The sequence below is a fragment of the Sinocyclocheilus grahami genome, unplaced genomic scaffold (assembly GCF_001515645.1).
Source record: "Sinocyclocheilus grahami isolate Dianchi unplaced genomic scaffold, SAMN03320097.WGS_v1.1 scaffold614.1, whole genome shotgun sequence".
NCBI lineage: Eukaryota > Metazoa > Chordata > Actinopteri > Cypriniformes > Cyprinidae > Sinocyclocheilus > Sinocyclocheilus grahami.
In genome coordinates, this window is record NW_015505793.1 from 78,221 (window position 1) to 102,514 (window position 24,294).

Sequence of the window (24,294 nt, forward strand, 5' to 3'; positions counted from 1 at the left end):
CTGACCAGCTTTTTGAATATGCTGATTTCATTTTCCAGCAGGATTTGGCACCTGCCCACACTGCCAAAAGCATCAAAAGTTGGTTAAATGACCATGGTGTTGGTGTGCTTGACTGGCCAGCAAACTCGCCAGACCTGAACCCCATAGAGAATCTATGGGGTATTGTCAAGAGGAAAATGAGAAACAAGAGACCAAAAAATGCAGATGAGCTGAAGGCCACTGTCAAAGAAACCTGGGCTTCCATACCACCTCAGCAGTGCCACAGGCTGATTGTCTCCATGCCACGCCGCACTGATGCAGTAATTCATGCAAAAGGAGCCCCTACCAAGTATTGAGTACATGTACAGTAAATTAACATACTTTCCAGAAGGCCAACAATTCACTAAAAAAAAATTTTTTTTATTGGTCTTATGAACTATTCTAATTTGTTGAGATAGTGAATTGGTGGGTTTTTGTGAAATGTGAGCCAAAATCATCACAATTAAAAGAACCAAAGACTTAAACTACTTCAGTCTGTGTGCATTTAATTTATTTAATACACCAGTTTCACAATTTGAGTTGAATTACTGAAATGAACTTTTCCACGGCATTCTAATTTATTGCGATGCACCTGTACTCCATGCAAATAGTGTATTTGTAGGGCTGCATGACAACTTACTGTGTATTATTTGTTTTAAATGTTTTTTTTTTTTGTTTTTTTTTTAAATGTGTCGTGCTTGCTGTACTCATTTGTATGGCCATGCAATTTGGCCAAAAATATATACATTTTTAAAGGAGTCATATGATGCGATTTCAGTTTTTCCTTTCTCTTTGGACTGTTACAAGCTCTTGGTGCTTAAAGAAGATCTGTAAACGGCTCATTCTAACACGCCCCCCACTTATCTAGGTCACTATGTGGGAAGATTTGCATAATGCCGCCCAAATGTTCACGCAAAGAAAGAAGGCATGACTTTTATTCTTGCTGTAGTATTGTTGTTGCCGCCGCCGCCGCCATGTCGTGAAGACGCTGTGTGTTTCATTGTGAAAGCGAAACTACTTTGTTTGGTCTTCCAAAAGAGGACACGACTAGAAATCAGTGGTTAAGTTGTATTTACAACACTGTTCCAGAACAGTTCAACCCAAATATTCAGATGTGTCCAGCGCATTTTACGGAGGACTGTTTCCTGAACCTGGCAGAGTAGACTACAATGCTGGCTTGTTCTGACTCACAGACTGTAAGTACGTTTTTTTTTTTTTTTTTTTTTTTTTTTTAAAACCATGTACAGCCTCCGGTGCGCTGCGGAGGAGAACTGCCTGGCCAGGTGCTGCTCGCCTGCTTTCAGAACGCTTCTTCTGCAAAGTTAGAGGAACCTTCCATTCTAGCATTCTGAGAATCTCACGAGAACGTCACATTTGAATGTTTCTCTCAACATCTAAAACATGCATTCTTTTTTTTTTTTTTTTTTTATATTTAAAGAATTTGCCACTGACGATTCAAACGCGAGTTTTGAGCAGTGTAGAGTAGCGTTTGTCATTTCTACAGTCACAAATGCAGACATGGTTTTATGTTTATGCAGCGCGATGCAATACAACGTGTAAAAAGACGGTATAAGTCATTATAATCCATAATTATGTAAGCCATCAAGCTTTTATTTTGGTGGAAAAATGCAGGAGGCCCTTAAAACCTCACGTTATGTTGACAACAGGTAGTTTGTTTATCTCATTACAATTTTGGGAAAATGGTTGGCGCTTTTTCAAGTGTACTTAAACTAATGGAGAGATGGAGTATGTGTAGAGCAGCATTTACTGTGAACCGAGATGCTAAAAACACCGGCTCATGAGCTGCTCATGTGTAAATAAACACAGTGCCACGCTTCACTCTGAAACATGCAGTGAATATATTATTTTATTAAATCACAACCGTAGCAATTAGATCTTTTTTTTAATTAATTGTGCAGCCCTACAAATACTTCTCTGCAAAAAATCAGGCCTTAACATGTTGCTAAGATAACAGTATGCCACTCTAAGCATAAACATACCATGTACACACTGAGTAAATTAGTCGTTAATATCTTTTGGTGTTGCATGAAATGTGTATTTATACTCAACATTTCCCACTCTTTGTCGGCCATCTTGGATTATTGATGCAATGCATTCTAGAATTACCTTCATCATGAAGTATACACTCGATGCTGCATCAGAATAGAAGATATCTTGCCCATGATACTTTAAATGTTGCCTATGATGGCAGCTCACTAGACTTTGGAACAAATCAAAAATGTGTGTTTGTTCTAATACACTGGTGTGATTTATAGGGGCTGTGACAAGCGTTTATGGACGCGAATCAGTCTGAGCCGCTGCCGCTCTATAAGTCCACAGGCCCTCACGGGCATCATCAAACGGCAGCCTGTCACACTGGACCTCTCCTGGGCCAAAATCTCCAAGAAGCAGCTCAGCTGGCTCATCAACCGCCTGCCAGGTGCCTGTTCTCCCATCACCACTGCATCTGTTTTAATACACAGTACATTTTATGATATTACTTACAGGCAGCTCTCTCACAGGCCTTAAAGATCTGGTGCTATCAGGGTGCAATTGGGCGTCAGTCTCTGCACTGAGCTCTCCAAGCTGTCCTTTACTGCGCTCTTTAGACCTGAGCTGGGCCGATGGTGTCAAAGATGCACAAATCAGGGAGCTGCTGAACCCACCAGGTAATCCTAAGACAACTCAACTGTTATTTGTTGCTATTTCTTGTATTACATGGTGTGTGATATTGACAAGAAAAATGTCTCAATATTTTCTGGGATTTTGATGATAATGATAATTAGACAGAGTGTGTTTGTGCTGGTGCCTTGGCTGGTTGTGGTCTGTCATGGACAGCTGACTGCCTAAGCTTGTCGTATTCTGTGCAGTGGTCAGTTCACAGCAGTATTTCAAATTAATTTCCATTATGGGGCAATATTTGTCCCCTTAAACTAATTTAAAGGTAATTTTTACCTTTTTTTTACTCAACTACATGTATCATCTTTTGTCAAATTGTTACTTTTATCAATAATTTCAATTAGAATAATAAGACATTTACAATTAAAATCAACAAAATCCATCTTTGCACTGCAGCGGTGGCACAGAAGGTGCATCTGAAAAGGCATGTATTTACACAGACTTTAATGCAGCTCAAAAGTGGGTTGCATGCATTTTACAATTGCATTTTTATTTTTTTAAAAGTAATATTTAATTATGAAATGGTTTTAAGAAATTGAAATGGTGATTTAAGTATGAAACACAAACCGGTAGTGGGTGGTGGCAAGTCACTGTCTTAATGGAATAGTTAATATTTTGGGTGAACCATGCTTTTAATGAGTTAAACCATTAAGTCATTCGTTCAGCTGGCTGATTCATTTGACCATTTAATTCATTAAATTGATTCATTCAAAATGCAGATTCACTCACTTATAAAGCACTGCTATGTGTTGCTTGGAGATGCAAAACAAGGCACAAGAACACATGAGTGGCATACCTAATATCGTAATTTTTAATGATGTGCAAACTGAAATTATCGTAGGCGATACTTATTGCGCACCACTCCTTGAATCCCGTGTCTGTGTGTCTGTAGGCAGTGATAACCGTTCCCAGATGAAGAACATGCAGTGCTTGTGGCTGTGTGGTCTGGAGGTGACCGAAGCCACGCTGAGGCTGATCATCAGACACATGCCTCTGCTCACTCGTCTGGAGCTCTCGCATTGTCCCATCACAGATGGTGCTCTCAACCTCCTCAGCGCCGTGGGCTCCTCCACACGCAACACACTCACACACCTCAACTTAGCAGGTACGCATGTGTGATATTGACAAGAAAAATGTCTCAATATTTTCTGGGATTTTGATGATAATGATAATTAGACAGAGTGTGTTTGTGCTGGTGCCTTGGCTGGTTGTGGTCTGTCATGGACAGCTGACTGCCTAAGCTTGTCGTATTCTGTGCAGTGGTCAGTTCACAGCAGTATTTCAAATTAATTTCCATTATGGGGCAATATTTGTCCCCTTAAACTAATTTAAAGGTAATTTTTACCTTTTTTTTACTCAACTACATGTATCATCTTTTGTCAAATTGTTACTTTTATCAATAATTTCAATTAGAATAATAAGACATTTACAATTAAAATCAACAAAATCCATCTTTGCACTGCAGCGGTGGCACAGAAGGTGCATCTGAAAAGGCATGTATTTACACAGACTTTAATGCAGCTCAAAAGTGGGTTGCATGCATTTTACAATTGCATTTTTATTTTTTTAAAAGTAATATTTAATTATGAAATGGTTTTAAGAAATTGAAATGGTGATTTAAGTATGAAACACAAACCGGTAGTGGGTGGTGGCAAGTCACTGTCTTAATGGAATAGTTAATATTTTGGGTGAACCATGCTTTTAATGAGTTAAACCATTAAGTCATTCGTTCAGCTGGCTGATTCATTTGACCATTTAATTCATTAAATTGATTCATTCAAAATGCAGATTCACTCACTTATAAAGCACTGCTATGTGTTGCTTGGAGATGCAAAACAAGGCACAAGAACACATGAGTGGCATACCTAATATCGTAATTTTTAATGATGTGCAAACTGAAATTATCGTAGGCGATACTTATTGCGCACCACTCCTTGAATCCCGTGTCTGTGTGTCTGTAGGCAGTGATAACCGTTCCCAGATGAAGAACATGCAGTGCTTGTGGCTGTGTGGTCTGGAGGTGACCGAAGCCACGCTGAGGCTGATCATCAGACACATGCCTCTGCTCACTCGTCTGGAGCTCTCGCATTGTCCCATCACAGATGGTGCTCTCAACCTCCTCAGCGCCGTGGGCTCCTCCACACGCAACACACTCACACACCTCAACTTAGCAGGTACGCAAACGCACACCAACCCGTTTACAGATCCCAAATAAGGAGTGGACACATTAAACACGAATGAACCATTCTTCCCTGTTTGATGTCGTCGTCAGGTTGCAGCCGCCTGACAGACCGTTGTCTGGTGTATCTGCGGCGTTTGTCCTGTCTCTCCGTACTGGACCTGGGCGGCTGCAAAGGGGTCTCGCGGCAAGCGTGCGAAAGCTTTATCTCCGAGCTGTCTGTCAATGCCCTCTACTGCCTATCAGATGACAAGCTCATCCAGAGGATATCTTAAAACCCGCCTTCCTCGGGGAGAGAGAGACTTTGTGAATATTTGTTTGACTGAGAAGGACTGCAGAGTCCGAATGTGTGTGAGTGATGGCTTCTGTAGGTCTGTAGGGAGGCTCTCTGACAGAGGACCGGGTTTCATGTATAGCAGCTTAGGAGGGAGGGGCTCAAAGCATCCAGGGTGGGGCTTATGTATAAATAGGTCTGGGTGATGAGTATTCTTTTGTAGTTAACTATTTCCCTTTTTTCTGTGTTCACACAAACACTGCAATTGGCAATCAGATCGGTTCTCAGGCCTGTCATGCCATGGGCTCTTCTATTAAAGAGATCAACAGGTGCTATTCCTTTACAGTTTGATTTCTATTTCAGAGCAGCTTTCTGTCTGCCCTTAAAAACCTTCGCTTCTACTGTTGTCTGATACTCTAATCCATTGTCCAGATCCCATCATCTAGACGCAGATTCATTTATCCTCAGTAGTGTGGAGGTTTTGCATTGCATTTCTTTTTTTCCCCCCACTCATCCCCTTACTTTAAATGTCATTTTACTTGAGGAATACCTTTTTGTTCTTAATTCCTCTCCCTCCTTAATACCTGAGAGTATAGAGATATATAAATAAACACCCTTGTGTAAATGTATTCCTCTCCTGTAGTAGAAGTTTTTCCACTTTTTTTCTTTTTCTTTTTCAAGAAAATAAAAATAATGATAAAAATGTGAGCTTGAATTGATTTGAATTAAGTGGAGAAGCCGAAATCTGCATTGGTTAACCGATTAGCTAATTGCTGTGTGATTGGTTTCGATGACTTACAACACTGGATATAAATTAATTCCAATGGCTGCCCTGTGTTAGTATGGTGGGTAGTCATATATTGCACATGATGATTCATTTATTCACCATAGAATTTGGCAACCGAATGTCTTCATTCAACCATCAACAGGGAAAAAGATTACGGCTTTTATTGTTCCTGCCTAGTGTACAAATCTGATTTCAGCTCATCCCTGTTTTGATGCTGATAAGATGAACTTTTCAGTACGTTCTCTCTGTTCTCAGGTGGGTTTCTAAATTCAGTACATACTGATGTCTGATCTCAAAATGTTTATGAATTCAGCAATGTGCTATTCAGATTCTGTCTGGTTTTAAATGAGTTTGTACATTCAGGACACAAATGTTGTCTGATCTCAGATGAGTGTTTAAATTTAGCACATGATCCAGTCTAAGAAATCCCTGTCTGATGTTATTTGGTGTCAGATAAATATCTGCTTCTGATGTTGTGGTCATTAGGGCTGGGTTTTGACACAAATTTCACGATTCGATTCTCATTCACAAGCTTTCGATTCGATTACCGATTCAATCTCGATTAATTAATTTGGATACATGTGCATGCCAAATTTTCTCATGGAAAAAAATCTCTCAACTAATGCTGTAAAATCTAGCCTACATGAGAGTCAGTTGGTACTAAATTACTATAATATTGAAGGTTAAAATTGACTGATTTGTTAAAATTACACTTAAAGTTTTTAAAATGGTTACAATTACATAATATTTCTACTTCAATTAGTTTTTTTTTAAATATAAACATAATGGTGGCTGTCATAAAACTTGATGTATTTATTCAAACATAAATTAAACCTTGAAGAACTGTAAAATGTATAATGAATATGTTATATGGTGCATATATTTAGCAAAATGCCCCTCTCTACAGTTTATTTTTCTATCTTACTAATGAGTTTATGGTCACCGAATATGTTTTTCTGAGGTAAATGTGACGTTACGTGACATTGTTTACAAACCGTTATATTGGCATCTTTGTGTGGCTGAAACACTGATTGAGCGATTACATGAGACAGGATATGGATTGTAAAGGTGTACTCTCTTTTAACACCTTTGGATGTTTAGTCATGTTTATTTTGTGCTGAAACTGATCCTCCAAATTAATATCAGTTCACGTGCGCCTCGCGCTGCCGCGTCTGTTGATCTGAGGCGCTACAGCGATCTGTCACTTCACATTAAACAGCACCAAAGCGGCATTTATTGTTTAAATATTGTAATACAATGGACAGAATTTGAAATCTGAGACTGTTTCATATTAAAAGTACCAAAGCACAATGTGTGATATATTGGATGGGAAGTGCCCTTCAACATTCTGTCCATTAACTGAAAACAGGCTAGAATAATCGATTCTTGGGATTTAAGAATTGATATTGTTCCATAAAAATTATAATCGATTAATATCGAGAAATCAATATTTTTTACCCAGCCCTAGTGGTCATGATGCTATCTGATTTCAGATAACTATAAATTCAACTGTTGCTCTGATGATCTCAGAATGGTTTATAAATGGTCTAATGCTGAGTTCATTAGAACAAACCCGTCTATTCTAAGGTGGTTTTATAAATTCAAAACATCCCAGACTGCTGCAGTCTGATCTCAAATGTTTAGCGACATGCCATTCCAATTCCGGTCTTAAATTAATTTTGTTAGACATGAACATACATCTGCATTACACTTCTTTGTCAAGGATAACACAAAGCAACAACTTATTTCCATTGTGGTCCTTGATATTAGAAGAAAACAATTTTTGTGACGACAGGCATTTTTGGCATACATTTCATACTAATTACAAAAAACATAATTTTCACTCTCAAACATGCACCACAGAGGCAATCTTCACAGCAGTACAATAATCCAAATCTGTCAAATTTTAGACAGCCCATCTAAAAACAACTTTTACTAAAACCCTCATAATCTGTCCTTAATGTCCGAAGGCAACTTATTCCACTCCTGTGCACCTGAATACGTCCATACAAAGCCTTAACCTTACATAAATTAAAATCCATCTAGTAAAATGACCATGTCGTAATTTAACCTGGGAAAAATAAGAATTAAAATACACTGGAGCTCAATTATTAATTATTTTATGTACCATTTTTAGATTCAGAAGTGCCAATCTTTTTTTAATAGTTAACCATACAAAAGTGTCCATTTTCCATTTGACTAAAACATTGTAATCATAAAACTAATCTCACCAATTTTTGTGACTTCTGTAACAATCCACATTGTGCCATCCACATTCTAGATAAATCAATCATCCAAGAGTTCCATGCATACTCAATGACATTGAACACGTCTTATAGCAAGCACCCTTAAACATTCATGATCTAAAAAACTAGTATATCTTGGAATTTTTTTTATTCTAGCATGTACTTTCCGCAACACTTTCCAAACCATATTTACTCCACTTAAATTATCTAAAACACAGCCAAGATAACAAACCGATTTTCTATTTGCTAGGACATAACCATCAACTTTGATTGCCAAGTCCTTTGCCTTATGCAATTTATAATTTGACCCAAAGAGTGAATGGATAGATGTAATAAAAGCTTATTTTCAGTCAGTCATTCCTTCACCTTAACCAGCTCCTCACCTAATTCCTCCTGAATTCGTTCAGTCTCCATATCTGCAACTAAAAGAGCAGCATCATCAGCATATAAAAACATATTTCCCTCACATGCAGCCTGAATATCGTTTATATATAATAAAAACAATAGCGGACCAAGTACGCTACCCTGCAGAACCCCATTATTTAAGACAGAGAATGGATAGATGTAATAAAAGCTTATTTTCAGTCAGTCATTCCTTCACTTTAACCAGCTCCTCACCTAATTCCTCCTGAATTCGTTCAGTCTCCATATCTGCAACTAAAAGAGCAGCATCATCAGCATATAAAAACATATTTCCCTCACATGCAGCCTGAATATCGTTTATATATAATAAAAACAATAGCGGACCAAGTACGCTACCCTGCAGAACCCCATTATTTAAGACACAATATTCAAGACACAATGCCATGATCTCAGATGAGTTTATAAATTTAGCACATGATCCTGTCTGTCTTATGTTAATTTATCTCGGATCAATTCTGTTTCTGATGCTGTCTGATCTCAGATCAATTTACAAATTCTAGTGCATGATGCTGGCTCATCTCAGGCAAGTTTATAAATTCAGCTGAAGATGCTGTCTGATCTCAAATGAGTTTATAAATTGTCATCATGATGCCACCTGGTTTCAAATAACGAACACAATGCTATATGATCTCAGATAAGTTTGTAAATTCTGTATATGCTGTCTGATCTCGGAAGGGTTTCTGAATTAAGTACATCCCAACCTGATGCCATCTAAAGCCAAATGAGTTTATAAAATCAGCAACATGCCATGCTGAGTCTGTCTGATCTTATATACATTCAGAACCCAATGCTGTCTGATCTCAGATGAGTGTATAATATATAAATCCTGTCTGATGTTATTTAAATGTCAGATAAATATTTCTGATGCTGTCTGACCTCAGTTAAGTTTAAAAATTCAGCATGATGCTGTCTGATCTCAGATGAGTTTATAAATTCAGCTCAATGTGTTGTCTGATCTCAGATGAGTTTATAAATTCAGCTCAACGTGTTGTCCGATCTCAGATGAGTTTATAAATTCAGCTCAACGTGTTGCTCGATCTGATGAGTTTATAAATTCAGCTCAACGTGTTGTCCTCGATCTGATGAGTTTATAAATTCAGCTCAACGTGTTGTCCGATCTCAGATGAGTTTATAAATGCAGCTCGACCTGTTGTCCGATCTCAGATGAGTTTATAAATGCAGCTCGACCTGTTGTCCGATCTCAGATGAGTTTATAAATGCAGCTCGACCTGTTGTCCGATCTCAGATGAGTTTATAAATGCAGCTCGACCTGTTGTCCGATCTCAGATGAGTTTATAAATGCAGCTCGACCTGTTGTCCGATCTCAGATGAGTTTATAAATGCAGCTCGACCTGTTGTCCGATCTCAGATGAGTTTATAAATGCAGCTCGACCTGTTGTCCGATCTCAGATGAGTTTATAAATGCAGCTCGACCTGTTGTCCGATCTCAGATGAGTTTATAAATGCAGCTCGACCTGTTGTCCGATCTCAGATGAGTTTATAAATGCAGCTCGACCTGTTGTCCGATCTCAGATGAGTTTATAAATGCAGCTCGACCTGTTGTCCGATCTCAGATGAGTTTATAAATGCAGCTCGACCTGTTGTCCGATCTCAGATGAGTTTATAAATGCAGCTCGACCTGTTGTCCGATCTCAGATGAGTTTATAAATGCAGCTCGACCTGTTGTCCGATCTCAGATGAGTTTATAAATGCAGCTCGACCTGTTGTCCGATCTCAGATGAGTTTATAAATGCAGCTCGACCTGTTGTCCGATCTCAGATGAGTTTATAAATGCAGCTCGACCTGTTGTCCGATCTCAGATGAGTTTATAAATGCAGCTCGACCTGTTGTCCGATCTCAGATGAGTTTATAAATGCAGCTCGACCTGTTGTCCGATCTCAGATGAGTTTATAAATGCAGCTCGGTGTGTTGTCCGATCTCAGATGAGTTTATAAATTGTGGTCTTATGCGGTCTAAATTTCAGATATCCATGGATTCAACATGTGATGCGATCTGATCTCAGCGTAGTTTATAAATTCTGTATATGATGCTGTCTGATCTCAGAAGGATTTGTGAATTTACCACATCTTTCTGATGTTATCTGATCTCAGATGTGTTTCTTTTTTTCTGATTTGGTCTTTGATAAGTTTGTTTGGTGGCCTGAGTATTGTGCACATGATGCTTTTGCGTTTGTAATTTGTGGTCATGATGCAGTCTGATTTCAGGTAAGTTTCTAAATTGATCAAGGGACATTATCTGATCTCAGTTGAGTTGAACATCTGCTGTTTGATGTCAGATGAGTTGCATTCAGCCTCCATACCGAATTAAGGCGCATGAGGAGCGTGTCGGCACAGCCAAGCCAAGCCTGCATCCGATGCATTTTTCACATGAACCTGGATGGAAATTAGGCCTCCGCTTGCTTTCTGCGGTGGGTTATCTGCGTTTTCCCAACAGTTCATTACAGCCCGGTCGGGATATAATGGAAAGAAGTCATTGTCTGAGAACATCATGTGTCAGCGAGCTCCAGCAGCACTAGCCTGAGGAGGAGGAGGAGGAGGATGGGAAGCTATCTGCTAACGCAAGGATGCTTTACTGCAAATAAACCTCTAACGTTAACTCATCCATGCTCTCGATTTGACCTCATTTAACGGAACGCCGCTTAATTTTACCGCTCAATTTTCAATCATTGTAGCCTTGAAGAGAGCATTTTATAAAGACTTGCAAAAATGTGGATTTAGCTTCGCTAGCTAAGCAGCTGTTGGCTTGACTGTCTGTGGATATTTTCAGCAAACGGGGTTTTTACAGCAAAATAACACACGGATCAGGCCGGTAATGAGTGTAAATGAGACATCTGGAGTCCTGAGGGAATGAATTCGCCGAACAGATTAAACGACACATTTTATCAAATGAAATGAATTAATAAACGCTCGTGTATCTATGTGTGTAGATGCAAAGGTGGCCGCTGCCCAACAAACATTTCCTAAAAACCTATCCGGCGATCAAAAATAAAACTTAACCACGTAAACTAAAATCTAAACCGCCGAGCAAACTTAAACCCAACATCACAGCAATGGCTGAAGAGGCGTTTCCTTTACATTATCTGGTGTGGAACAATCAATATCAAGAACTGGACCGAGAGCTTCAGATAAAGCAGGTAACGTTAGCTGGAGTAGTTGAAACTGTTTAGTATCTTAAAGCATGGGCTGTTTCCTCTATAAAGCCGCGTGTGTTGTATTTGAATGCATGTATTACAGCACGACACAGGGCGGCTGGATCCGCGCGGGCGCACGGCGCTCGAGCTGTCCGTGTGTCTCGGGCACCTGGAGTCCACGCGCGTCTTACTGAGACACAACGCGGATCCGACGCACAGCAACACACAGGGATGGACAGGTACGCGAGTCATTTAAAGGGATACTTCACCCACAGATCAAGCGTGGCATCACTTACCCGTGCATTTCCAAAACCTGTGTGACTTTACTCAGTGGAGCACAAAAGAAGCGTGGACTTCTCCATCAGTGAAAGTAATCCGAGACTGGGCTTTTATGATGTTCAGAAGCCAAGTGGAGTGCAACTACAAACAAACAAACAAACAAAAATAAACATGAGTATATATCATTTTTAAAACCGTATTTAACAACTATTTAAAAATCCAGAAAATGTAAATATTACAAACAACATAATTTCCCCCCCCCCCAAAAAATATTATTGAAATGATTTCAGAAGGACCATGTGACACTGAAGACTGTAATGACTGATGAAAATGCAGCTTTGCCACCACAGGAATAAATTATATTTTAAAGTATATTCAAGTAGACAACTGTTATTTTGAATTGTAATACTATTTCATAATATTACTGTTTTTACTGTGTTTTTGGTCAATTAAATGCAGCCTTGAGCATAAGAGACGTCTTTAAAAACAAAAACATTAAAAATCGTACTGATCCCAAACTTTTGAATGGTAGTGTGTGTGTGTGCGATCTGACATGGCTTAAAGTAATCTAGACCACTTTGGCGGGGGGGATGGAATACAAAACTCCAGTTCAGGTGCAGGCCACCGGTCCATGTACGACCAAAAATAAACATGAGTATATATCATTTTTAAAACCGTATTTAACAACTATTTAAAAATCCATAAAATGTAAATATTACAAACAACATAATTTCCCCCCCCTAAAAATATTATTGAAATGATTTCAGAAGGACCATGTGACACTGAAGACTGTAATGACTGATGAAAATGCAGCTTTGCCACCACAGGAATAAATTATATTTTAAAGTATATTCAAGTAGACAACTGTTATTTTGAATTGTAATACTATTTCATAATATTACTGTTTTTACTGTGTTTTTGGTCAATTAAATGCAGCCTTGAGCATAAGAGACGTCTTTAAAAACAAAAACATTAAAAATCGTACTGATCCCAAACTTTTGAATGGTAGTGTGTGTGTGTGCGCATGTATATATATTTATTTATATATATATATATATATATATATATATATACACATACACTTGCAGCTTTACTCACAAACATAATAGTAAGAAGACATTTCTAATAGTAGAAATTTTGTACACGCATTGAACAGTACATCTTTGCAGGCATTTTCATGACCCTAAATGATAAAAAGTCACAACATTTCATTGAAAACACAGTCGTTTTCTTAACCACTATTTCCAACAGCTAAAACAACTGAAATGGATCAAATTAACCTGCAACATAATATAAGGTTTAAGCTTTGAAAATGCTAAAAGGACCATAAAAGTAGTCCATATGACTTGAAAAGCTATACTATAAATTTGTGGGAGGTGCAGACTGAGATGTGAGTTATTCACTGAAAATACAGCAGAATACAAGATTTCAGTCAGTAACTACTTTTAAAAAAGCTCTGGTAAACATACACATTACAACACTGCACGTGTGCACAAGGTATTTTCCGATTGAGAAAATGGTTGTATTCAAGCATTTATTTGCTTAATTTTTCCCTCTTTATTATATTATTTCAGGGCTACACCACCTCTTTCAGTCTGATCAAAGTTGGGACATCAGTCCAATTATGCATTATTATTGGATTGTTTGGGTGCATGTAAACATAGCCAATGTGGTATATCTTTGAATATACCATACAAGCTGATACTTCTATGTTGTTTTCATTTTTTGGAGATTGACATCCCCAGTCCCTATTCTCTTTCATTATATGGAAAAGAGTTGCCATGGGATTCTGGAGAATATCTCTGTTTATATTCTTCAGAGAAAAAAAAGAGAAATCCACACAGGTCTGGAATCACACAAAGAAGGTCATTATCAGTAATTAAGTGTATCATTTTCATTGTCTTTTAAGAACTTGTGCGTCTTCAGTATACCGCATTGGTGCACGGCGGTGGTCATGGCAGTGTTGAATTCTATGTGCAGTTTTGCAGGAGGCAGTGAGCACTGGAGACCCTGAGCTTGTGCAGCTGGTCCTTCAGTACAGAGACTTCAGAAGAGCCACAGAGAGACTGGCTGGTATTCCTGAGCTACTGAGCAAACTGAGACAGGTGATCCATATGCACACATACACCCTGACTGAAGATGCATTTGATGTTCATTCATTGGGTAAATCCATAATCCTTTTTTTTATCAACTTATCAAGTACAGTATTGGTTTGATTTGCCATCCTCTCTCAGAAAGCATTCCAACATGTTGTCTTTCTTGCAGGCACACGATTTCTACGTGGAGATGAAATGGGAATTTACTAGCTGGGGTGAGTTTGAGAGCAAAAGAGTTTGGAAAGACCAACAAACTCTTTCGCTTTAACTACTGTCTCACTATTGGTGAATTTTATTGTATTTATTTATTGATTATTGAATGATGAATCAGTTTCTGCCATTTAATACCCTGTGAGGCTGATGTGGCAATTTATATCCAACCAACCAACCCAATATTGGCAACCTAGATGGCAGCTTTAACCGTTTCAGCACCACAGACGTGGACAGCTCCTCTGATCAATTGCTCCTGACCATCAGTTGTCATTCTGTCTCAATTACTCAGTTCCTCTAGTGTCAAAAGTTTGTCCGAGCGACGTGTATCGTGTATGGAAAAGCGGTTCGTGTTTGAGAGTCGACACCACTTTATTGGGCTTTGAGCACATGACTTGGCTTAAGGGCCGACGCAGCTACATCTTTAAAGGTGGAGGTGAGTCTTCAGGACGCATTCATGCAGGGTTCTCATACAGAGTTCAGTGCTTTGAGGTGTCTTGTGTGTTTCGCAGAGAGCGGGGCCATGGTGATGGAGGTGGACCACGAGAAGCAGGTGGTGTATACAGAACCGCTGTCTCTGTCTCCGCGGGACGCTCCCTCTCTGCTCGCCGCCATGCTGCCCTCGCAGGAGAACACGGCCCAGAGACTCACCTCTCCAATAGTGTCCACTCATCTCAACACACGCAACATTGCCTTTGAGAGGTACAGGCTTTACCACAGATTTAATTAGTCCGAGTCTGTAAGAAGTGCATTAGTGCATGGCTTCTTTTTCAGTGGCGCTGGTTCCGGAGGTATTTTTTCCATTCATTTTTCCCATAGGGATTTTTAAAAAGTCTTTCTTAAAGTGATATAAGCCATTAATCGAAACAAACCAACCAGCTACGAGGAGAATCACAACATAACAAATATTTATTTGAAGCAAAAAACGTATAAGACTGTGTACTTAACGGCTTTAATGAGGGAAAGAACTACAAATTAAAGAGCAGGTCATATGGGTTTTTGAAAAATATCTCTTTTGCAGTTTATAATGTAGCTATCCTTAAATGAAAACAATCTGCAAAGCTGTTGATCAAAAAGGTGCATGATAAATAAAGATATTGTCTCTCAAAAGAGAGAGTCGATTCTGAATCGCCTTAACGAGTCGTCATATTTTCGAATCTTTTGCCTGTTACCGGTATACGTCACTGGGTAACACATTTGCATAATCCCCGCCTGCCCGCGAAATATGACCAGTCTGACCTGCCCACAAACACTTCAGCTAGTTAGTGTGTTTACATCATGTTGAGAAGACGTTGTGTTCAAGGATACCACAGAAATACAATTCGAACCTTTTGTTGTGTGCATGTCGTTTTACCGAGGACTGCTTGGCTTTTATCTTCGTTGGCTTCTAATCGTCTTAATTTGGACTAACAAGCTCTCCGAAGCACAACCTGTAAGTACAATTGATACGTTGTGTACATTTTCAATTGAGTGCTCAAAATATAAGTTTTTGTGCTAATATGTGATGTATACCTAGTGCAGCTTTAGGTTTCCAGGTAAAGCACGATATTACTGTCTTATTGAAGTAGTTCTGATAATTCGCTGTGAACCCCACTATGTCCTAAGAATGTGTCGATTAATATAGACTGACGTTGTTCAGATTACTTAATTTAATAATAAATAATGTAACCTTTTGTTGTGTGCATGTCGTTTTACCGAGGACTGCTTGGCTTTTATCTTCGTTGGCTTCTAATCGTCTTAATTTGGACTAACAAGCTCTCCGAAGCACAACCTGTAAGTACGATTGATACGTTATGTGTACATTTCTAATTGGTATAGTTATAGGGAGAGACGAGTTAGTTAGGCTGGTGTGGTGCGCCTGTATACAGCTGTTCTGCGTTCTGATCATATGCTGGGTCCCAATTCGCCTACTTATACTATGCCCTAAAAGTATGTACTCTTTTTGTGAAGGAAAAGTACATACTTTTGAGTATGTAGAAGAATAGTAGGCAAGCTTTGGGACATACTACTTGGTCATAGCTGCTACTTTAACGGACGCTCGGTTGCTTAGTTATGTGTATTGTCACTGTTTAAACTACCCTGTCAATCATCTTATCACAGTTAACATCATCCACATTTAGTTTAATTTGATTTCCTACCGTATTGAAGAGACGTTGTGTACATTTTCAATTGAGTGCTCAAAATATAAGTTTTTGTGCTAATATGTGATGTATACCTAGTGCAGCTTTAGGTTTCCAGGTAAAGCACGATATTACTGTCTTATTGAAGTAGTTCTGATAATTCGCTGTGAACCCCACTATGTCCTAAGAATGTGTCGATTAATATAGACTGACGTTGTTCAGATTACTTAATTTAATAATAAATAATGTAGTGTAGCGCACAGACTTTATAATCATTGTGAAATTGCTGTTTATTTTGCTGCACCGGCAGTTATAGGGTTGTATAGTTATAGGGAGAGACGAGTTAGTTAGGCTGGTGTGGTGCGCCTGTATACAGCTGTTCTGCGTTCTGATCATATGCTGGGTCCCAATTCGCCTACTTATACTATGCCCTAAAAGTATGTACTCTTTTTGTGAAGGAAAAGTACATACTTTTGAGTATGTAGAAGAATAGTAGGCAAGCTTTGGGACATACTACTTGGTCATAGCTGCTACTTTAACGGACGCTCGGTTGCTTAGTTATGTGTATTGTCACTGTTTAAACTACCCTGTCAATCATCTTATCACAGTTAACATCATCCACATTTAGTTTAATTTGATTTCCTACCGTATTGAAGAGAAATTAAGAGGTACGTTGATCTGCTAGTCGCGGGTCTATCATGCCGAGAACTCTGCTCATGTGTTTGCATAATGATGCATTTAAAAGTTAATGACCAAACGTATCATTATAAAAGTTCACGGTGTTGCTGCAGATGAAATATAACGTGGTTAACATTAAATTAATATTTTTCATCAGGTTAGAGTAGACGTTGATTATTTATCACTCAAATCTGTTTATCTACCTGTCCGTTGGTCGCGTATATCTGCCATGTTTGTAGTTTTGTAAACCATTTTAATGCATGTTTGTAGTTCTAATTGAATCCTCGTCCACCGCGCAATGTGTTGTGGGCAATATTAGCCGTTAGAGTCTGCACTTTGAATTCTAACCGGAAGTAGTAGACCATCTGGGTATGGCGTAGTTTTTAAAACATACTATGATTTGGGACATACTAATTCTATTTTCGAATACTATTTAGGATGGATAGTATGCGAATTGGGAAGCAGCAATAGACTGTATAAAAACATGGACGTAGTGTCCATGACGACACCCGTAGGTTTCCGAAGGGCGTTTTTGAATCCTAAAGTCGAAAATGGGCAAAGAGGCGGGAGCTGGTTGCTGAAACCATGCCCACCTAGCTACTTATACTCGAGCGCGTTTGACCCCCAAAGCCCGGTTCGTTTGACTAGTGTGAGTGCTCCGTGCCGCACTCGGGCGCGGTTCGTTTAGCTGGCCCTGGCCCGGTTGGAAGAGGTGGGCCAGGGCACGGTTCGGTTGGGCTCGGGCGCGGTACACATGCAGTGTGAGCGCTGTTGCGCCGGAGCACGGAACAGCTACTATTTTGTGTGTGCTACTGTCATCATTACGACCGCAAACATATTCTATTACTACTACTACACTACACTTTTCAATAAATTTAATTCAGTCAAGCATGTTTAGGTTTATAATGGCTCTGGCTCTTACCTTATTGATGAACAGGAAATGTAGTTTGCGAGTAAAGCTGCAAATTATTTTATTAACCTGAGCTGTCTTGTAATAATTTTCTGATACATACAAGTGAAAATCAATGTACGGCATGCATTATAAATGAAATATTATTAATTATTCGGCAGAATATTAGCATAAGGGATTTTCTCCGTTATCTCATACATGATGTAAACGTGCTCCGGCCTGGAAGGTTTAGTGCAAGTGTAAGTGCAGGCCAGCGGGGGAGGGGTGATGGGGGGGATAATCGCGCTCGGGCTCGGTTCAAGGCAACCATGCCTAGTGTGAGTACACACTTAGTCACTTCCGTGTTGGTTTCACGAGGGTTGCCGCTTGGTTCTGATTAAAAGTTAAGACAGGGCGTCTTTTGTCTGTCGTTCTTCAAACATTACAGTTGACCTTTTGGTTTACAAACTGTATCGTTTCATCAGTTAGTCACGTTAGCACTCGGCTAACGTATCCACCATTATTGTTTTAAGTGTTCACCGTTTAGCAGCTAAACTTTAGCTTTGGGCACGATTCGCTTGCATAAGTGTTTTTGTATTTTATGTCATTATTATAAGAACGGATTGGAGCACTATATTATTGTTTTATGTAAAGGTGCTTTGTCAATGGTAGCGCTCGCTAACTTGCTCAAGGACTCCTCTGTGTGCCAATCACAGCAGGCTTGGCCAGCTGACCAATCAGAGCAGAGCAGGCTTATGGAAGGGAGGGGTTTGCTCCGAACTTGCTTGGAACTAATCGTTTCGAAACCATTGGCAAATGACTCTAATATTAAATGTATATTCTGAAAAAATTACAATGTTTTCTGACCTTTCTGAGATGCATTTAAACCTGTTGTAGGGGACTCCAACACAATATTAGTACACTAATACCATATTAAAATACCATATTACCTGCTCTTTAAAAATGATGGAGAAATATACAACTATTAATTTAAAGTTGTATATATTTCAAGTTTATCACAGAATATCTATCTATATATATATATATATATATATATATGCATATGTATACAAATATTTCAGTATTTTGACAGCATGTCGAGAGTGACTCTACATAATTTATGGTGCTTCATGGGAGTTGGTGTTCCCTGAAAGCTCTTTTGGCTGTATTTATTCACAGTGACTTTCTGATTGGTTGAATTTTCTGTTCAGCCTCATATTGATGATTGAAAAATAATAAGTTGAAATATTGTCAAAGGATAGCTTCAACAGAATCATATATCATCAATTTAACAACTTCGTAGCTCACAGTAGGTCTTTCTTTAAAGGTTTATTAGTTATTGTTAAAAATCACTTTTTCTATGGAGTGAGTTTTTATTTCTGGAACCAGCTGTTGTACATCTAATTCCCTGTTCTGCCTGACTCCAGAAATAAGTCTGGGATTTGGGGATGGCGCTCCGAGAAGACAGAGTTTGTCAGTGGATATGAAGCAAAGGTAGGTCCACTTTAAAAGGCATTTAGGTCTGAGCCTGGCTGAAAACACTTGTGTGCCTGGACAAAATGAGCTCCCTAATCGTTTTTTTTATAATTGCATAATTTTAGGTTTACAGTGCCAGTAATGTGGAGTTAGTGACACGTTCTCGGACTGAACACCTTTCTGACCTGGACAAATCTAGGAGTAAAGGTACATAAACCCATACAGATAGGAAAAATATACTGACAGTCAGTTTAACTAATAAATATACAATCTGAGACAGTTTTTGAAATTCATTTCCCTTTCTGTGCTGCCACCATCTACTCACTCCTGGCCTCGCTGTGCTTTCAGGATCTAGAACTCCTCTTCAGTCATTCCTTGGTATTGCTGAGCAGCACATCTCTAGTACTGGGGTGAGTGAGATCAGTGCATATCATTTCAGATCAGATGCATTTATTTATCATTTCAATATACTTAGTTGTTTTTTTTAAATATTATATTTATCACAGTTTTTCTACAAATACAAAACAAATCAAAATCTCACTAAATGTATACAAAAAGTATGCTATACATAAAATAAACATGTAAAAGAAAAATACAAAAAAGATGCACCAGATACAGTGAAAAATACAGATAAGATTAATATAATATTAAAACAATAGCCTAAAACATCAAAATAATAAATGTATATATACACCACCATTCAAAAGTTTGGGTTCAGTAAAAAAAAAATTGTTATTGAAAGAAATACATTTCTGGTAACACTTTACAATAAGGTTCCATTTGTTAATCTTAGTTAATGTATTAACTAACATGAACAATACATTTATTACAGTATTTATTCATCTTTGTTAATGTTAGTTAATAAAAATACAGTCATTCATTGTTAGTTCATGTTAATTCGCAGTGCATTAATGTTAACAAGCACAACTTTTGATTTTAATAATGCATTAGTAAATGTTGAAATTAACATGAACTAAGATTAATAAATGCACTAGAAATATTGTTCATGCTTAGTTCATGTTAACTAAAGTAGTTAACTGATGTTAACTAATGAACCTTACAGTAAAGTGTTACCAAATGTTTTATTGAGCATGGATGCATTAAATTGATAAAGGCTTTAAAGGCACTTATAATGTTACAAAAGATTTCTATTTCGAATAAATGCTGTTCTTTTGAACTTTTTATTCATCAAAGAATCCTGAAAAAAATATCATGTTTTCCACAAAAAAAAACTATGCAGTATTTTTCAACATTGATAATAATCAGAAATGCTTCTTGAGCAGCAAATCAGCATATTAGAGTGATTTCTGAAGGATCATGTGACACTGAAGACTGGAGTAATGATGCTGAAAAATCAGCTTTGCATCACAGAAATAAATTTAATTTTACAATAAATTCAAATAGAAAGGAGTTATTTTAATATTTCACATGTTACTGTTTTTACTGTATTTTTGATCAAATAAATGCAGCCTAGGTGAGCAGAAGAGTAGGGTTGTGACGGTGAGGAAATTTTCCCACCGGTTAATCGACGTGTGACAACACCGATAATACCGGTATCACCGCGGGGGCATTCCCTCTTTTCCTCGCTTTTAAATAGCTTAAAAGTGGCGTGCACATTTTACTTTCACTTTCAAATAGCATCAATTTGGCGTCAATTGCTTGAATGCAACAACAAAATACAGCGTCAAACTCACTTTAGCCTATATATAAAACATAGAACTTTTATTAACAAAATGAATACAAATACACCATGCTAAAGGGCAGGCTATGCCTAATATAAAATAACAAATAACTTACATAAAGTTTAAATAGGTAGCCTATACAAAACTGGAAATAAGTAAACATGTATAATATATATAACCAAATAAATAAGAAAGTAGAATGTTTATTAGCAAAACGAGTAAGAAAGCTTGGAGGCACGGCATACACCTTGATGTCAAATAAAATAAATGACACAAAGTTTAAATAAAGTAAAAATCAGCAAACACTGTGGAACCAATTAAATAAGAAACGAATGTTTAAAAAAACATCAAAAATCACCTTAGATAAATGGCAAAAGTCAACAGGCTTTTCAAAATCCAAAATACTGCCAAACAGGTGCTTTTGCATCTCGTTTCGAAACGAAATCATCCGCGATCATCTTGTCTGTCTCACCTCACTCTTCTTGTCAGTCAGCTCGACTCACTCGCCTCGCTGGAGAAATGAAATCTGATCTGTGATGCGACTGTCGTTCGGCACGCTGCATTGAGCAGCCGCGTTCAATTTTAATTGTGTCTGTTCTTTTACTGAACGAAATTATTTTTATTACTATAAAAAATCAAAACGACGGTGGGGGTCGGTGCCACGGTGGGCGTGTGACGTAACCGGTGTTGCGGCTTAACAACGGTATCACCGTCAGCACCATCTATCGCAGCAAGCCTACAGAAGAGACTTTAAAAAACATGTTGTTTAAAGAGTCTGTTGATACTGATTGGAGACAACATGGATTCATATGTTTACTGTGTTTCTAGAGTCAGGTTTCTCAGTGCGCTAGTCCCCATAACCCAACAGCTATCACAGCGGAGGAGTACTTTGATGCAGAGTTTAATCTGAACGGCAGAGATATCGGGAGGCCCATTGAGCTCTCCAGCAAAGTGCAGAGGTACGTTTCTATGGCAACTCCAAAGTGCCATGATTTGAACCGTGTTTGCATGTGAGTTAAGAATGTGGTTTGTCTCTATACCTCTGTGTGTTTTCGCTCAGGTTTAAGGCCACACTGTGGCTGAGTGAAGCTCATCCACTCTCGCTGGCTGAGCAGGTGACGCCCATCATTGACCTCATGGCCATATCGAACGCCCACTTTGCCAAGCTGCGTGACTTCATCACCCTACGCCTACCACCTGGCTTTCCTGTAAAGATAGGTGAGAAGAAGTGCCACATCGAGTTGATAGATAATTGTATAACGTTAATGTCAACATGCAATCAAAATCTTTTGCTATTTACTTTCTCATTCAGTCATCATAACATTCAGTCTTTATATATTCTTCTTATATATTATATTATTCATAAATTATTCTTCCAAAGAAGATATTTTGAAGAAGGTTGGTAACCAAACAGTTTGGAAGTTACATGCTGTGGAAGTTAATGGGACCCAAAACCGTTTGGTTACCCACATTCTTCAGAATATCTTCTTTTGTGTTCAGCAGAAGAAAGTCATACTGGTTTGGAACAACATGAGGGCGAAATATCGGAATATCCTGTTTTACACCCAAAATTGTTGTAAATGCCAATTTAAATGGACTTTAGTCATTGTCCTGATTCTTAGAAATTCCTCTCTTCCACGTGTTGAATGCTCGAGTGACATTCGGCAATCTCTGTGGCTGCGATGAACCGGTCAGTTCTGTTACTGTACAATCTCCTCAAGGAGCCACAGAGGCCGGTAAGCATCTCTTCAGGTCTAAAGTTGCCCTGACTGTGACTGTGCCGGGTATTTAGCCTCACCTCACTGCTTTCAGGTCAGGCACCTCCCCCTCTGCAGTGTGAAGTGGACCCGTCTGTGTTTGAGCCTCCCCCAGAATACACCACACTTGGACCAGGCCGCAGTGAACCGATGAGGGATGAGGATGATAATTTACTCCAGTTCGCCATTCAACAGAGCCTGCTGGACGCGGGAACAGAGAGTGACCAGGTAACGGCATCTATCATATGGTATATCCACGGATCATATTACACACAAAATATTCCATGCACTTTCTCGATCTGGCAAGCTCTGTTCTGATTGGCTGGCTGTATACAACTTCTGAGAGTCGCTGCATGTTTTTATCAGTCTGCCTGGAAACATATTTGTTTTCCAAGGTACTGGTTTTCTATGATTTGAGAGAATGAATCACTTGATTTATTTAATTTTTTTACTTTAGTTTTCGAGGATATTCAGAGTTTATATTCAAGCACTAACTAGCAAGTAAACTAGATTCCTACTACAATATCTATTTTCCCGTTTATGACTGAAATGATCAAGACATGTTATTTTTGGTGAACAAAGTCATATTCGGATTTATTTTCTGTAAAGCCACTCATAAACCGATACTGCCCTGCCATTATTTGATTATTGAAATATATATGGCATGACAATTGCAGAATCCAAAGTTCCCCGTTTTGTTTTGTTTTATTTTATGAATTTTTTTGTGTTTTGTTTTGAATTGTTTTGACAGGTGTGACATTTTATTTAAAAAATGGGTCCATACAACATTAGAATTATCTGGCTGTGTTTTTATTTTTTTTATTTTTTCTTTCATGCAAAGACAAAACAAAACTGTCCTTAGTCACTTTAGATATTCTGACAGTTTTTATTTGTGTAAGTAGTCATTTTAACCTGAATAAGCTGTTACCATAAACCAGCCACCTAAACTTACCAACCACTAAATCATTAAATAATTAACTTCTGAATCATTTATTCAACCACCATCTGTTTTTTTTTGTTGTTGTTGTGCTATAACCAAGAATGCAACCACATATTCAACCTATTCAGGATAAATACCAAAAAACAGTTGCATAAACGGTAGGGATGGGCATTTTGGGAAATTTCTCGTTTCGATCATCAATAGGTTTCAAAAACGATTAATCGAGTAATTGGGGGCGGGGCTTGTGCGGGGGGTGGGGCATGGCCGTAATGATATAATTAAAAAATCTGAAGATTGTTATGAAAATGAATGTTAAAAATATGACACGAGAGCGAGCTCCCGCCGTGATGCGTTTTCATGACAGTGCGCTGAAAGATGGGCAAGGACAGAATTTACTATAGATTTCTATA

General features: G+C 38.4%; 2 protein-coding genes across 3 annotated transcripts in view; both read left to right on the forward strand.

Annotated features, from left to right (window-relative positions):
* LOC107557667 (lysine-specific demethylase 2A-like) overlaps positions 1-5,819 on the forward strand; it is a 16,811-nt gene extending 10,992 nt beyond the window's left edge. The window contains exons 18-21 of the mRNA XM_016241154.1: positions 2,295-2,458; positions 2,541-2,687; positions 3,590-3,802; positions 4,970-5,819. Of these exons, the coding sequence (XP_016096640.1) occupies positions 2,295-2,458; positions 2,541-2,687; positions 3,590-3,802; positions 4,970-5,151 (706 nt within the window). The 3' untranslated portion in view covers positions 5,152-5,819. The remainder of the gene's footprint in view (positions 1-2,294; positions 2,459-2,540; positions 2,688-3,589; positions 3,803-4,969) is intronic.
* Positions 5,820-10,913: 5,094 nt separating this feature from the next.
* The window catches only part of LOC107557682 (ankyrin repeat domain-containing protein 13D-like), a 25,851-nt gene continuing 12,470 nt past the window's right edge, over positions 10,914-24,294 (forward strand). For both annotated transcript variants that reach the window (XM_016241171.1, XM_016241172.1), the window contains exons 1-13: positions 10,914-11,760; positions 11,861-11,996; positions 14,017-14,141; positions 14,302-14,347; positions 14,635-14,778; positions 14,855-15,044; positions 19,457-19,523; positions 19,631-19,712; positions 19,854-19,915; positions 22,016-22,146; positions 22,248-22,405; positions 22,810-22,923; positions 23,000-23,172. In XM_016241171.1, coding sequence (XP_016096657.1) covers positions 11,677-11,760; positions 11,861-11,996; positions 14,017-14,141; positions 14,302-14,347; positions 14,635-14,778; positions 14,855-15,044; positions 19,457-19,523; positions 19,631-19,712; positions 19,854-19,915; positions 22,016-22,146; positions 22,248-22,405; positions 22,810-22,923; positions 23,000-23,172 — 1,512 coding nt within the window. In that variant the 5' untranslated portion in view covers positions 10,914-11,676. The remainder of the gene's footprint in view (positions 11,761-11,860; positions 11,997-14,016; positions 14,142-14,301; positions 14,348-14,634; positions 14,779-14,854; positions 15,045-19,456; positions 19,524-19,630; positions 19,713-19,853; positions 19,916-22,015; positions 22,147-22,247; positions 22,406-22,809; positions 22,924-22,999; positions 23,173-24,294) is intronic.